Raw genomic sequence first — 11,805 nt, forward strand, 5'->3', positions numbered from 1 at the left:
TTGTCGCCTGGAGGGATGGCCTGGGCCAGATGCCTTTCTTCCTGCATCTGTTCTGGGCTCTTTGGCCAAAGGGCTGATTTGGCAAATTATCGGCTTTCTCTGATCGCAAAGGGGGGAGATACCCCAGGGGTGTGAAACAACCTGACAAAACAGGCCCAAGACATTCCATCCCGTTGTGGGAAGTTCCGATGGAGCCTGTGTGTGACCTCCCACCACAGTCAGCTCTCCAGTATCATCCTGCAGGCCACAGGGCCCTGGGCCCTGAGGTGATGGGTCAGAGGGTGTGTGAGAGTTGGGTTGTGGGACCCAATCCAACAGGCAGAAAGGAAAAGAGTCCATAAAAGGTGTCAGGGAACCCCTAATGGCCTTGAGGGGAAAGCAGTAGCCCCCGGACACAGCCTGGGCACTCTGGGAAGGCAAGTCTGACCAGAGGAAGAGTAAGGAAGACATTCCACCGTGTGGACAGAAAGGCTGGCACGCTCAAGGAATGTTTTACCAGCAGTACGTGGGCTGGAGGAAGATGGCTTGAGTTGGGACGGTTTAATCGCAAATTAAAGGACTGGAATCCCGGATTAAGGACGTTGACTCTGGCTGGTAGACAATGGGGAGCCGGTGAATGTTTTTGAGCAGGAGAGCGACCTAATGAAAGTGATGTTTGACCTAATGAAGTGTGTTAGACAATTTCAGATAAGCTGGGGAGGGGAGGAGAGAGCTAGAAAGACCTGGGGTCTGCCCCCAAGACGCGCGCAGGCGGGAGGACTGGGTCTCATTGCTTCTCTCCGTTGACCGGGTGACCTGAGCTAAGTCACTTGGGTTGTGCTTTGTTCACAGAGAAAGCCCTACCTTTATCGTGATAAAGGCTGGCATTTGCTGTGCTGAGGGCTCCCCACGCGGTCTCTCCGTGCAGCCTCATAACAAGCTAGGAACAACGATGCCCATCGCACGGATGAGGAAACTGAGACCCAGAAAAGTGAAGTCACTTGCCCCGGGGTCGCACTGGCCCGAGATCCCAGAACTAGAGCTCCTAGTGTCTCTGCTGTGACTGGAGCAGGCACCGAAGGGCGCGTAGGGTCTAGAAAGGAGGCCAGAGCGAGGAAGGCAGAGGCCTGAGAGACAGAGCCGACGGTCTGTGCAAGTCTGGCCGACAGAAATGGCCAGGACCTGGGTGGGGGGCTGCATGTAAGCCTGCTCGGCCAGACGGAGGGCCTGTGTCCGAGAGACAGCACCCGTGGTGGCCAAACGATGACTGGTCCTGCCTCTCCTACCCCGCACCCCCTGTATCCTGGCCACCTCGGGGCGGGGCCGGGCTGCCCCACCTTCAGCAATCACCCACCTCCTGCCAGGTTCTTCGTGAACTTCCCGTCCGCCAAGCAGTACTTCAGCCAGTTCAAGCACATGACCGAGCCCCTGGAAATGGAGCGGAGCCCCCAGCTGCGGAAACACGCCTGCCGGGTCATGGGGGCCCTCAACACCGTCGTGGAGAACCTACATGACCCCGAGAAGGTATCCTCTGTGCTCGCCCTTGTGGGCAAAGCCCACGCCCTCAAGCACAAGGTGGAGCCCGTGTACTTCAAGGTACGTGGCTGGGTGGGTGCGGCCACTCTAACCACCCACCTTGCTTTGCTCTGGGAACGCTCGGGGAGGGGGCAGCAGAGGTGACCACTGGGCAGCCCAGCTTCTTCCCCTGGGGTGGCTGTGACAGCGAGGGGCAGCAGGATCGGAGGGCAGCCGGGGCTGGGTCTCGAAGGTGTCTGGTCCCCAAAGCTGCCAGGCTGCTGTGTCGGGAGTAATGCCCTCGGCCAGACGCTGGGTAGAAGGGGTGCTGCGGGCCCTGGGAAGCTTCGGGGAGCAAGACGCCCAGGCATCTACTTCCCGCTCCTCCCTCTGCCCCCAGATCCTCTCTGGGGTAATTCTGGAAGTGATCGCCGAGGAATTTGCCAATGACTTCCCACCAGAGACACAGAGAGCCTGGGCCAAGCTGCGTGGCCTCATCTACAGCCATGTGACGGCTGCCTACAAGGAAGTGGGCTGGGTACAGCAGGTCCCCAACGCCACCACGTGAGGAGGGGTGAGGGTGGGCCGGGCAGCCTCCCTGCGGTGTCCTCCCCCGCCCCCTGACCTCCCATCTCTCCTGGGGCACTGGAGCTGACTGCTGGGGCGGGAACCCTTCCGGGAGGCTGGGTCTGGGGTCTGGCACCCTTAAGAACAGGCACGATGGGAAAGGCACGGGCCGGCTTGAGCCCAGGGCGCCTGCTCGAGGCTACTCAGAGCAGTGAGCCTCGGACAAGTCCTCCTCCAGGAGAGCCATCCCGCTGCCTAGAACCAGAGAGCACCCAGAGGGCCCAACACCAATGCGGCCCAAGGCAGAGAGGGAGGGTCTAGCAGCAGCTAGAGGTTCCTAGCAGGAAGGCTGGCTCATAGAGCCCAGAGGCAGCCCAGGCCAGCTCCTGCAACTTCCTCCCTAGGTACCAACCACGTGGGGTCTGTTTTTCATCTAAGGCTGACCAGTGCTCCCCGCTGCCTCTGCCTCAACAGGGCTGGAGCCAGAGAATCACAAGGACGTGTGCACACACGTGCACGTGCCCAGGCCCACGAGGGGCCTGCGTGGGTATCACCACCACGCACACCATGGGGTGGGAGCGGGGGGGGGGGGGTGTTTATTTCTAGGCTGGCCCTGGAGGCCGGGTTCCCAGTTCTGGGGATGGGCTCGAGGAGGGTGGCCAGCCTCAGTGACTCCAGCCGAGTCAGAGCACGAGGGGAGGGCTGGCCCCTAGACATGGTGGCTGGGAACACTCCGGCCTGCCTGGGCCCCCAAGGGGCAAGGCGGCTCTGGGAGCTCCACGGAGGGGCGGAGGAGGCAGAGCTCGAGTAGGGAAGAGGGAGAGGAGCGTGGGCGGGAATGGGAAGCAGGGGTCAGCCAGCAGCTCAGGACACGCGTTGTAGAGAAACATTCCCAGCAGTTTCCCATAGAAAAGGCGCGTCTCCTCCCCAGGCTCCAAGCTGGCCTACGGAACCTCCTAGACCTCCTGCTCGCAGGCCTCCGGGCCCAGCTCTGGGGGAGGTCCCTGGAGGGCAACCTTGGGAGGCCAGGCCTCCTGACTTTCCTGCCGCTGACCACACTGGCCCCAGCGTGCTCCTGCTCCCTTCCCCCCACATCGGCACCACCCGGGGAGGGAGGGGACCTCGGGAGCTCGGGAACTTCTGGCTACAGCCAGGCAGCAACTCCAGATGTGCACAGCTGGGCCCTGGGGATCTGCCCCAGATCCCCAGGGTGGACGGGAAGCAGGCAAGAGACCTTTACCTGCCAGAGGGGGTGCTGGCAGAGCCTAGAGAGCTGCCGGAAGCAGACAGAGGGGCCAGGGAGGGTCAGTTGGGGGGAAGGGGGTTGCCCTCCCACGCCTCTCCCCGGCCTGGCTTCTTCGCTGCTGCCGCCGGAGATGAGTTTGTTTACAGCCAGGAGACAAGACTTCCTGCTTCTAGAGAAAAGGGCTTTTTTTACAGGGGCCTAGAGGGACCGGAGGGGGAGAAGGAGAGAGAGCTGGCCAGTGCACGCCCCAGTGAATCAGAAACACATGGACAGCGTTTCCCGACACGAAGCCCTGTCCCCTCCCCTGTCTTGCCCCAGCTGGACCCCTGGGACTTCCATCTCGCCAAACCCCAAACACGAAGAAACCAGCAGAATCTCAGTCTGCCCATTTCTGCTCCTCGCAGAGTGAGCCGCGAAGGGCTACAGGGGCCCCGCCCCCATCTAGACTTGGGCATCTCGAATTTAGGTCACTCCCCACCCCCACCCCCGCCAGACATGAAGGCGATTGTCCCCTCGTCCCTTTGCACACTCTCCCCTCCCCCCGACCCGGGTCTCCTGAGGGCGGGGGTGTGGGCCCCAAGAAGGCCTGTCTCCCTGGGCCCGGGGCCTACACACCCAACCTACTGCTAAGGTTCAAATGGGTTGAGACAGTGGGAGGCAGTTACACAGCAGGGTCTTAGCAGGGTTTCCATCCAGTCACTCTCATCAGGGAAGCGGTGGTGGGCCAGCACAGGGGCTTTTCGGGCAGAGAATGCCTTTGTGTGGCAGGAAGGGTACCCAGCCGGGTCAACCAGAGTGAAGGCACGGGTCTCAGAATTCATAGAAAAAGAGCTGATGTTGGAAGGGTTCTTTGCAGCGTGTGAAACATGTTCACACAGTTGATGTTACTTCAGATGTGATTCGCATGGTGGAGAGAAAGATCTGGGGGCCGGGGGCGGGGGGCGGGTGGCGGGGGGACCTGACTTGTCTGAGGCCACACAGCAGGTTCCTAGCAGAACTGGGGTCTAGTGGGTTGCCTCCAAGCTGCAGTGTGATGGGTCTCTTGGAAGATACTGTCCTGCCTTGCCATCCCCTGATCCCTCCCCGCTGCCCCCCTCCCAGCGTCCCTTGGTCCCACTCCATGCCCCTCCCCCCATAACCTCTCAACTTCATCTGCTATCTCATTCACAGCCCTCCGGCCACGCTGCCCTCTTCGGGGCCATAGGACCCCCCCTCTCTCCTCCCCCCTCCCAGGCAGCACCCTGAGCCGAAGGCCGAGTTCTGAAGACCCTCCTTGGGTGCCAAGGAAGCTGGAGGAATCCCTGACTCGTCTTCCCAGAAAGAGGCAGCCTCTGCTGTGGCCACGGTCCCCACCGGAGCCGCCAGGAGGTGGCGCTGGCTGCCTGGATGCTGACCCCAGCTCAGTGGCCTGTGGGGATGGGGTACCCTTCCTCCTCGAAGAGTTGGGCCCACCCTTCTTAGCTTTTCTACTCTCTGTCAGAGACCCAGCTGAGCAGCTGGCAGGAGTCCGGGGCAGGTCCGAGTCTCTCCGGGAATAAACCAGCCCCGTTTCTGTCTGCCCGGCCAGCATGCAGGTCCCGTGTCACCTATCTAGAGCATCACACACACACATCTACAATATATACAGATATATTCTATATACGATCTATATATAAAATATATATATATATATACATACATATCTATACTGTGTATCTGCGGGGCCCAGGGGCCCAGAGGCACTTGGGAAGCTTGGGTTCTGCCCATCTGCGTGTGGGGCAGGGAGGGGTCCTTGTCATGCTTCTGGGCAGAGGACAGAGTGTTGTGGCAGAGATGGGGGGTCCCGTGTCGGAGAGAATCTAGGCCTGTGGGCACGGTTGGGGTGACCCGAGGGCCTGGGTGGGAGGGTTGGGGTGACCCAGCTTTGCCAGCCAAGTCCAGCCCATTCTCTGACCAGCTCCCCACATTCCTGCTTCCCACTTCTAGGTTAAAAAGATTTGGCTTCCCCCTGCCCCCCCACCCCCAAAGGATGTGGCTCCCTGACTTGCTCCAGCCCATATGGGCAAGGGCCAGCAGAGGGGCCAGCGTGTGGGACAGGATGCCTGCCCTGGGGGAGGGGCCGTGGTAAAGAAGCCTCGAATGCCAGCCCCATCTGCCTTTGCTGCTCAGGATCCCAGCAGAAGCAGGGGCTCTATGCTACTGTCAGAGATGACAGGCCAGATGTCCCCATCCCGGGGCTCTGCGGGCCTCGGGACTTCCCTCCCCACCTCCCCCCACCCTGGCTGCTGACTGGCAGTTGGTCCTGCCCACCCATCTGGGTCAGAGATGTGGGGGAACCCCCCCCCCCATGTGTGTCCCTTGGTCGTGTACCATCCTCAAGGGTGTCTGGCTGCTGTGGCTGCTGTGCCTGTGTCCCCTCCCGTCCCTCCTCCTGCAGCCATGCGTCAACTGTCTGCCCTTTTGTAGTTTCTGATGTTTGTAACCAGTCCCAGCCATGTCATTAAACAGACTCGCTCTTCCCGCGTCTGTGCTGCTCATTCTGTCTTTTCCTGCCAGCTGTCCCTGGCCTCTGCCTCCCCTCCTCAGTTCAGGGCTCAGGGCTTTTCTTGGGAGCCACCCAAGGGCCCGCTCTCCTGTACCTCAGCCTAGGCTGGCCGGGGCTCCTCTGAGTTGGGGCTCACCACGGGAGTGGACGCCCCGACCCGTTTCATCAGGAGCACAGAGCTGGAGACTGGAAGCTGGGCTTTGGGGCTTGTGTTGGGGGCGGGGGTGGTGAGGGAGCCAGCAAGGGTGTTTGTGCTTGTTTTAATTTTTTTGTAACGTTTGTCTATTTTTGAGAGACAGAGTGTGAGTGGGGGAGGGGCAGAGAGACAGGGAGACGGAATCCGGGAATCCGAAGCAGGCTCCAGGCTCCGAGCTGTCAGCACGGAGCCCGACGCGGGGCTCAAACCCACGAGCGCGATGTCATGACCTGAGCCAAAGTCGGATGCTCAACTGACGGGGCCGCCCAGGTGCCCCTGTGCTTGTTTTCAAAAGTCAAGGGGCTTTTAATCTTTGGTTCTGGAACTCTCCTCCCTAAGGAGGATAGAATGAGTGAGGGAGGAATCGGGGAGAGACTTTCAGGAAGAAGGGCCCCTGCTGGTCTCATGGGCCAGTGAGAGAGCCAAGGATCGGGCCCCCACTTGTCAGACCCGAGCACCCAGCATCCCACGAGGGGAGAGCAAAGTGTTCTCCAGTTCCCTGCGGAAGGCCAACCCTCCGGAGTTTGAGAAAGGAAGTCTGTTAGTACCAACCTGACACCCCTAGCCCTTTCCCTGCGCTCTCCACACCCACCCCTCCCCAAAGCTTTGTATCCTGCATCCCACAGCCTCAGGCTGACCTGCCCAGCCCCCACACACAATGGAAGCAACAGCCAGAGCATCAGCTCCCCAAGGAGGGGCGGGGAGGTCACCACCCCTGGGTGGGCTGCAGGAGAAGCAGGAAGCAGCCTCCGCCCCTTGGGAGGACTCCTGGCTGCCTGGGAAGATTCAGCTGACAGGAAAAGTCTTATCTCCCAGACCATGAACTCCTTGAATGCAGGCTATGCCTTCAATCTCTTGGGCCTGGGACAGCAGAAGTGCTCAGTAGAAATCCAGAGACTAAATGAATTCCACTCATAGGAAGCAAGACCCGTACACGGGGCCAAGAGTGAGCTGTGTGCATGAGACGTAAGTGCGGGGTGGAGAGGACATCAATGGGGCAAGGCCTTTCCAGGGAGGCTGTGTCCCCGGGATGGAGCGCTGGACTCCCGGGGCCAGCCTGTTTCCTAATGCTGTGTGACTTTGGGCAAGCCGTTTCGCCTTTCTGGGCTGCGTGGTCACCTCTAACTTAAGATAGGAGTGAGGGGAGCCTGGGTGGCTCCGTCGGTTGAGCGTCTGACTCTTGATTTCGGCTCGGGTCATGATCTCATGGTTCGTGAGTTCGAGCCCCACGTTGGGCTCCGCGCTGACAGTACAGAGCCGGCTTGGGATCCCCTCTCTCTCCCTCTCTGCCCTTCCCCTGCCCATGTTCTCTCCCTCTCTCTCAAAATGAATAAATAAAAAATAAAATAAGTGAACAAGGTAGGTACCAGGAGGAAGAGGACAGAAGCCAGCCACGGCACTGGGGACGTAAGAGCTGCTCGGGGCAGGGTGACCTGACTGTCAGGCCATCGGAAGCAGCAAATGGAAGGAGGCGAGAGGGCGGACTGGCCAAGATGGGTCTTGAGAGAGGAGGGGCGGAGATGGAAAGAGGAAGGCAGTGAATGAAGGAGGAAACTCTCAGGAAGCAGGACAAAGGACAGCGAGGTGGCCTGAAGGACCCTAAGGAGCTCAGGCTGAGCCAGAGCCAGGGTTGGGGGCTGCAGGGCTGCGAGAGGAAAAGGGGCATCTGCGGGCGGGGCGGGGGAGAGCCTCTGGGAGGAAAGACACCCCTTCCTTCACTTCACTTAGTGAAGGGGCCTCCGAACCCAGCAAAACTGGAATCATTCTGGAATGTGGCCCTTGAGAAAGTTTATCTCGGCTCCCCACCACCTAGAGAGGGGGCGCAGGCAGTGAGCGACTCCCCCCAGACCTGGGCTAGAGATGCTGCTGGACAGGGGTGGGAAGTGGGGAGTGGGGTGGGGGAGGGACAAGTCCAACTTACAGCCAACTGGGCAGAGCCCAGGTGTCCCCGGTGGGCCGTCCCCAGAGTAGGGGAGCAATGTCTGGGCTTTTGTGCTCTACACTCAGGGATAGCCTTGTCGCTGAAGAGCTAAGCAACTGGGCCAGCTCCCCCTGGCGCTCTCGGGCTGTGAGTGATGGGGTGTCAGGAACGGGGGTGCCCAGGCTCCGGCTCCTTCCCCGCCAACCAGTCCTGGCCACGCGGCCCCACAGCGCCCCCTGCTGGCCGACTGGTGAGACCTTCACCAGAGGCCGAGCACTGTGGGCCGGCGACCTTCCCTTTCCTACTTCCCTTTCTCTGTGGGCCCGCCTTCCTCCCTCGCTTTAACGGACATCATCTGAGGCAAAAAGGAAAAATGTGAGCCCTCCCACCTATATATGAAAATATCCTCCCATAGTTTGAACCAAGCGGTAAAAGTTAAATGCTCTATTAAAAAAAAAGCAGACTAGGGGCGTCTGGGAATGTGTGAACCCCGAAATAATTTCAGACCAGCGAGGACAATAGTCTTGGGGGTAGGAGGGAGCGCCTATAGACGGGCCTCATCTGTTCTCCTCCAACAGCCTCCGAGATACTCCTCATGACCCTATTTTAAGGCCCAAGGACTGGGTTCAGTTAACAGCTTGCTCACAGTCACAGAGCAGGAACTCCAGACTGACCCCAAAGTCCGAGCCCCTCAACAACTCAGCAGAGAGAAGCAGAGTGAAGCACACAGAACAGAGCAAGAAGCCGTCCCCCCTCGCCTGGACTCCTGGCCTGAGCCCGTGGCCTGGCCTGCTCACCACTCTGCTGCTTTCATAGTCTGTCTCCACCTAGCAGCTGGGCAATGCTTTCTCGAATCTTTTTGGCCCCAGCTCAGACCTACCAAAGGCCTCCAGGTCCTGGACAGCCCTCTGGGGTCTAGAAGGCCCTATAGAAGCAACAGCTAATAATGGGGGAGGTCATGGAAGTCGATAAAGGAGCTGGGGTCTGAGACTTTGGGGAGAAGCGAAAAGGCCCCACAGAGCTTCAGGGAGAGAAGTGACAGTGAGCGTTCACAGACCTGAGGTTCTGAGTTTCTCTTTCCCGAACTGAGATCTGGGCCGATGGTAGGAGTCCCCATGTTCCCAGCTCGGGAGGAGTGGTGGGACCCAGACTCTGGTAAAGACTTTGGGAGCCCGAGGGACCAAAGCTTTTCAGAACAGCTTTCGTGTTTCTCAGGACAGAGTGTGGGTGGCACCATTTCGGACCGACGTCAGGAGATACGCACCAGTCCAGATTTGCCCTGCCTTACTGTGCAACCGTGGGCAAATCTCTCCTGTGCTAAGCCCCAGTGATGGCAGCCCCAGACGAAGGGCCAGGTGACCACTGCAGTCCACGGGCTCTTGAACTCTTCCCTTTTCTGCTGAGCCCAGAGTCTCCCCTGAGAGTTACTTCAGGGGGCCCCAGGGAACTGAAAGCCGTAGAGGTGACTAGTAGCCCCCCTGAGAACAGAGAGGGTCTGGGCACCGGGCCACAGTGAGGGTTCCGGGAAGGCAAGGACCAGGCCCCAGGAGGAAGAAGAATGCAGAACAAGGATTTCTTTTCTTTTTTTCTTCCTCCTTCTCTAACTATTTTTCTTTTTCAATTACATAAATACACATTTATATATTCTCATTGTAAAAGAGTCTAGAAATACCTATGAATTTTTGAAATTTTATTAAAAAAATTTTAAAATGTCTTTATTTATTTCTGAGAGAGACAGAGAGACAGAGTGTGAGCGGGATGGGGGGGGGGGGGGGCCAGAGAGAGGGAGACACAGAATCCGAAGCAGGCTCTAGGCTCTGAGCTGTCAGCACAGAGCCTGATGTGGGGCTCGAACCCATGAACCGTGAGATCATGACTTGAGCCGAAGTCGGAAACTCATTGGACTGAGCCACCCAGGCGCCCCCAAATTTTATTTTAGAGAGAAAGCATGCCCTTGTGTGCATGAAAGTGGGGGAGAAGGAGAGGGGGAGAAAGACAGAGAGAGAGAGAGAGAGAGAGAGAGAGAGAGAATCTTAAGCAGATTCCATGCTCAGCACAGAGCCCAATGCAGGGCCCGATGGGGGGTTCCATCCCACGACCATGGGATCATGACCCGAGCTGAAATCAAGTCTGTGAATTTAAAGTAAAATAGAACAGTCTCTCTCCAGGGACTCTATAGAGTATAAGCTGCCCGAGAACAGCCCCCACTTGCCAGCTGCAAAGCCTTGAGCAGGCGACTTGAATTTATGGTGTCTCAGTTACTCATCTGTATAATGGGCTGTTGGAGGATGGAATGAATTCACCCATATACAGAAAGCATTTGCACCGTGCCTGGTGCTCATGGGGCATCTTGAATAATTTATGTAAATGGGGCCACAAGGAACGATGGGGGACACATATATGGCATGTCTCCTCTGCTCACGTACACAGCACATCGTCCCATTGGTTCACTTACAAAACACAAGTTCAAAGACAAAAGTAGCGACAGACTACAGGGCATTAAATCTAGCACAGAGCCCTTCTGAGCACAGGGCCCTGTGCTGCTGTCCAGGTCACATGCCCATGAAGCTGGCCCTGCCTCTCTGGACAACAGCCATTGCCAATGAACTTGGAAATGGATCCTCCCTTAGCCAGGCGTTGAGCTGTCCACAGGCCCAGCTAACACTTCAATTATAGTCTCTCAAGATACCCTGGATTCCTGGGCCACAGAAACTGTGAGAGAATAGTGTGTGTTGTTTTAAGCGGGTAACTCTTTAGTGTAGCCATAACTAAGGAATACCCCTGGCATTCTTCTGAAAAGTGGATCTTTCCTTCCTCCAAAGTAGGGCTATTTGGTTACTTTAAAACACAATTCCTGCTGAAAAGGCAGGAGAGATGCTTGAGATTTTCCCTTTATTGACCTTTTTTTAGAAAAAAAAATTTTTTTTTAACGTTTATTTATTTTTGAGACAGAGAGAGACAGAGCATGAATGGGGGGAGGGTCAGAGAGAGAGAGACACACAGAATCTGAAGCAGGCTCCAGGCTCTGAGCTGTCAGCACTGAGCCCGACGCGGGGCTTGAACTCACGGACCGCGAGATCATGACCTGAGCGGAAGTCAGACGCTCAACCGACTGAGCCACCCAGGCGCCTCTGACCTTTTTTTTTAAAAGTAAGCTCTACATCCAACATGGGGCTCGAACTCATAACCCCATGGTCAAGAGTCACATGCTCTTCCCCGACTGAGCCAGCCAGATGCCCCCTGCCCCCCATCAGCTTTCAGAGTAAAGTATTGGTTTAATAAATGCCTCTCCGGGGGGTCCTAAGAGCTTCTCTGGATTTCTCCTGTTCACATTTCTCAAGAACACTGACTTTTTGTGATTCTAGTGTATTTCCATCACCTGTACTCATTTTTCGTTTTGATGCTCAGATTGTGTCAGTTTGGCCAGTGGGAGTCCCTTCCAGCGGGTTAGTATGTCCTTTTGACATGATGCCATTAATCTCTGAAAGCTTCCTTGCTTTCTGTCACAAACAAGATGTCTTGAGCTCCCCATGCACTTTCCCTGCCCCAGACCCGGAGCCAGCCATTTTTCCAGGGAGCCCTGGTTCCTTCAGTGGTGCCTTCCATTTAGGTACTGAGATCCGGATGCTACGAGTGTCTGTAGTTTGTTTTTTTTTTTTTTAATATATATATTTTTAATGTTTATTTATTTTTGAGACAGAGAGAGGCAGAGCATGAACGGGGGAGGGTCAGAGAGAGAGGGAGACACAGAATTGGAAGCAGGCTCCAGGCTCTGGGCCATCATCAGCCCAGAGCCCGACGCGGGGCTCGAACTCACGGACCGTGAGATCGTGACCTGAGCTGAAGTCGGACGCTTA

At 57.4% G+C, this 11,805-nt stretch overlaps 1 protein-coding gene across 2 annotated transcripts in view; it reads left to right on the forward strand.

The window, feature by feature from the left end:
• Positions 1 to 6,018, forward strand: part of CYGB (cytoglobin) — a 13,868-nt gene extending 7,850 nt beyond the window's left edge. Inside the window, exons 2-4 of one of the 2 annotated variants that reach the window (XM_049635644.1) lie at positions 1,344 to 1,575; positions 1,895 to 2,068; positions 4,478 to 6,018. In XM_049635644.1, the coding sequence (XP_049491601.1) occupies positions 1,344 to 1,575; positions 1,895 to 2,062 (400 nt within the window). In that variant the 3' untranslated portion in view covers positions 2,063 to 2,068; positions 4,478 to 6,018. The remainder of the gene's footprint in view (positions 1 to 1,343; positions 1,576 to 1,894; positions 2,069 to 4,477) is intronic. The other variant, XM_049635643.1, reaches the window with a different exon arrangement.
• Positions 6,019 to 11,805: the final 5,787 nt, after the last annotated feature.

Source organism: Panthera uncia, chromosome E1, assembly GCF_023721935.1.
Source record: "Panthera uncia isolate 11264 chromosome E1, Puncia_PCG_1.0, whole genome shotgun sequence".
In the NCBI taxonomy this organism is placed as follows: Eukaryota; Metazoa; Chordata; class Mammalia; order Carnivora; family Felidae; genus Panthera; species Panthera uncia.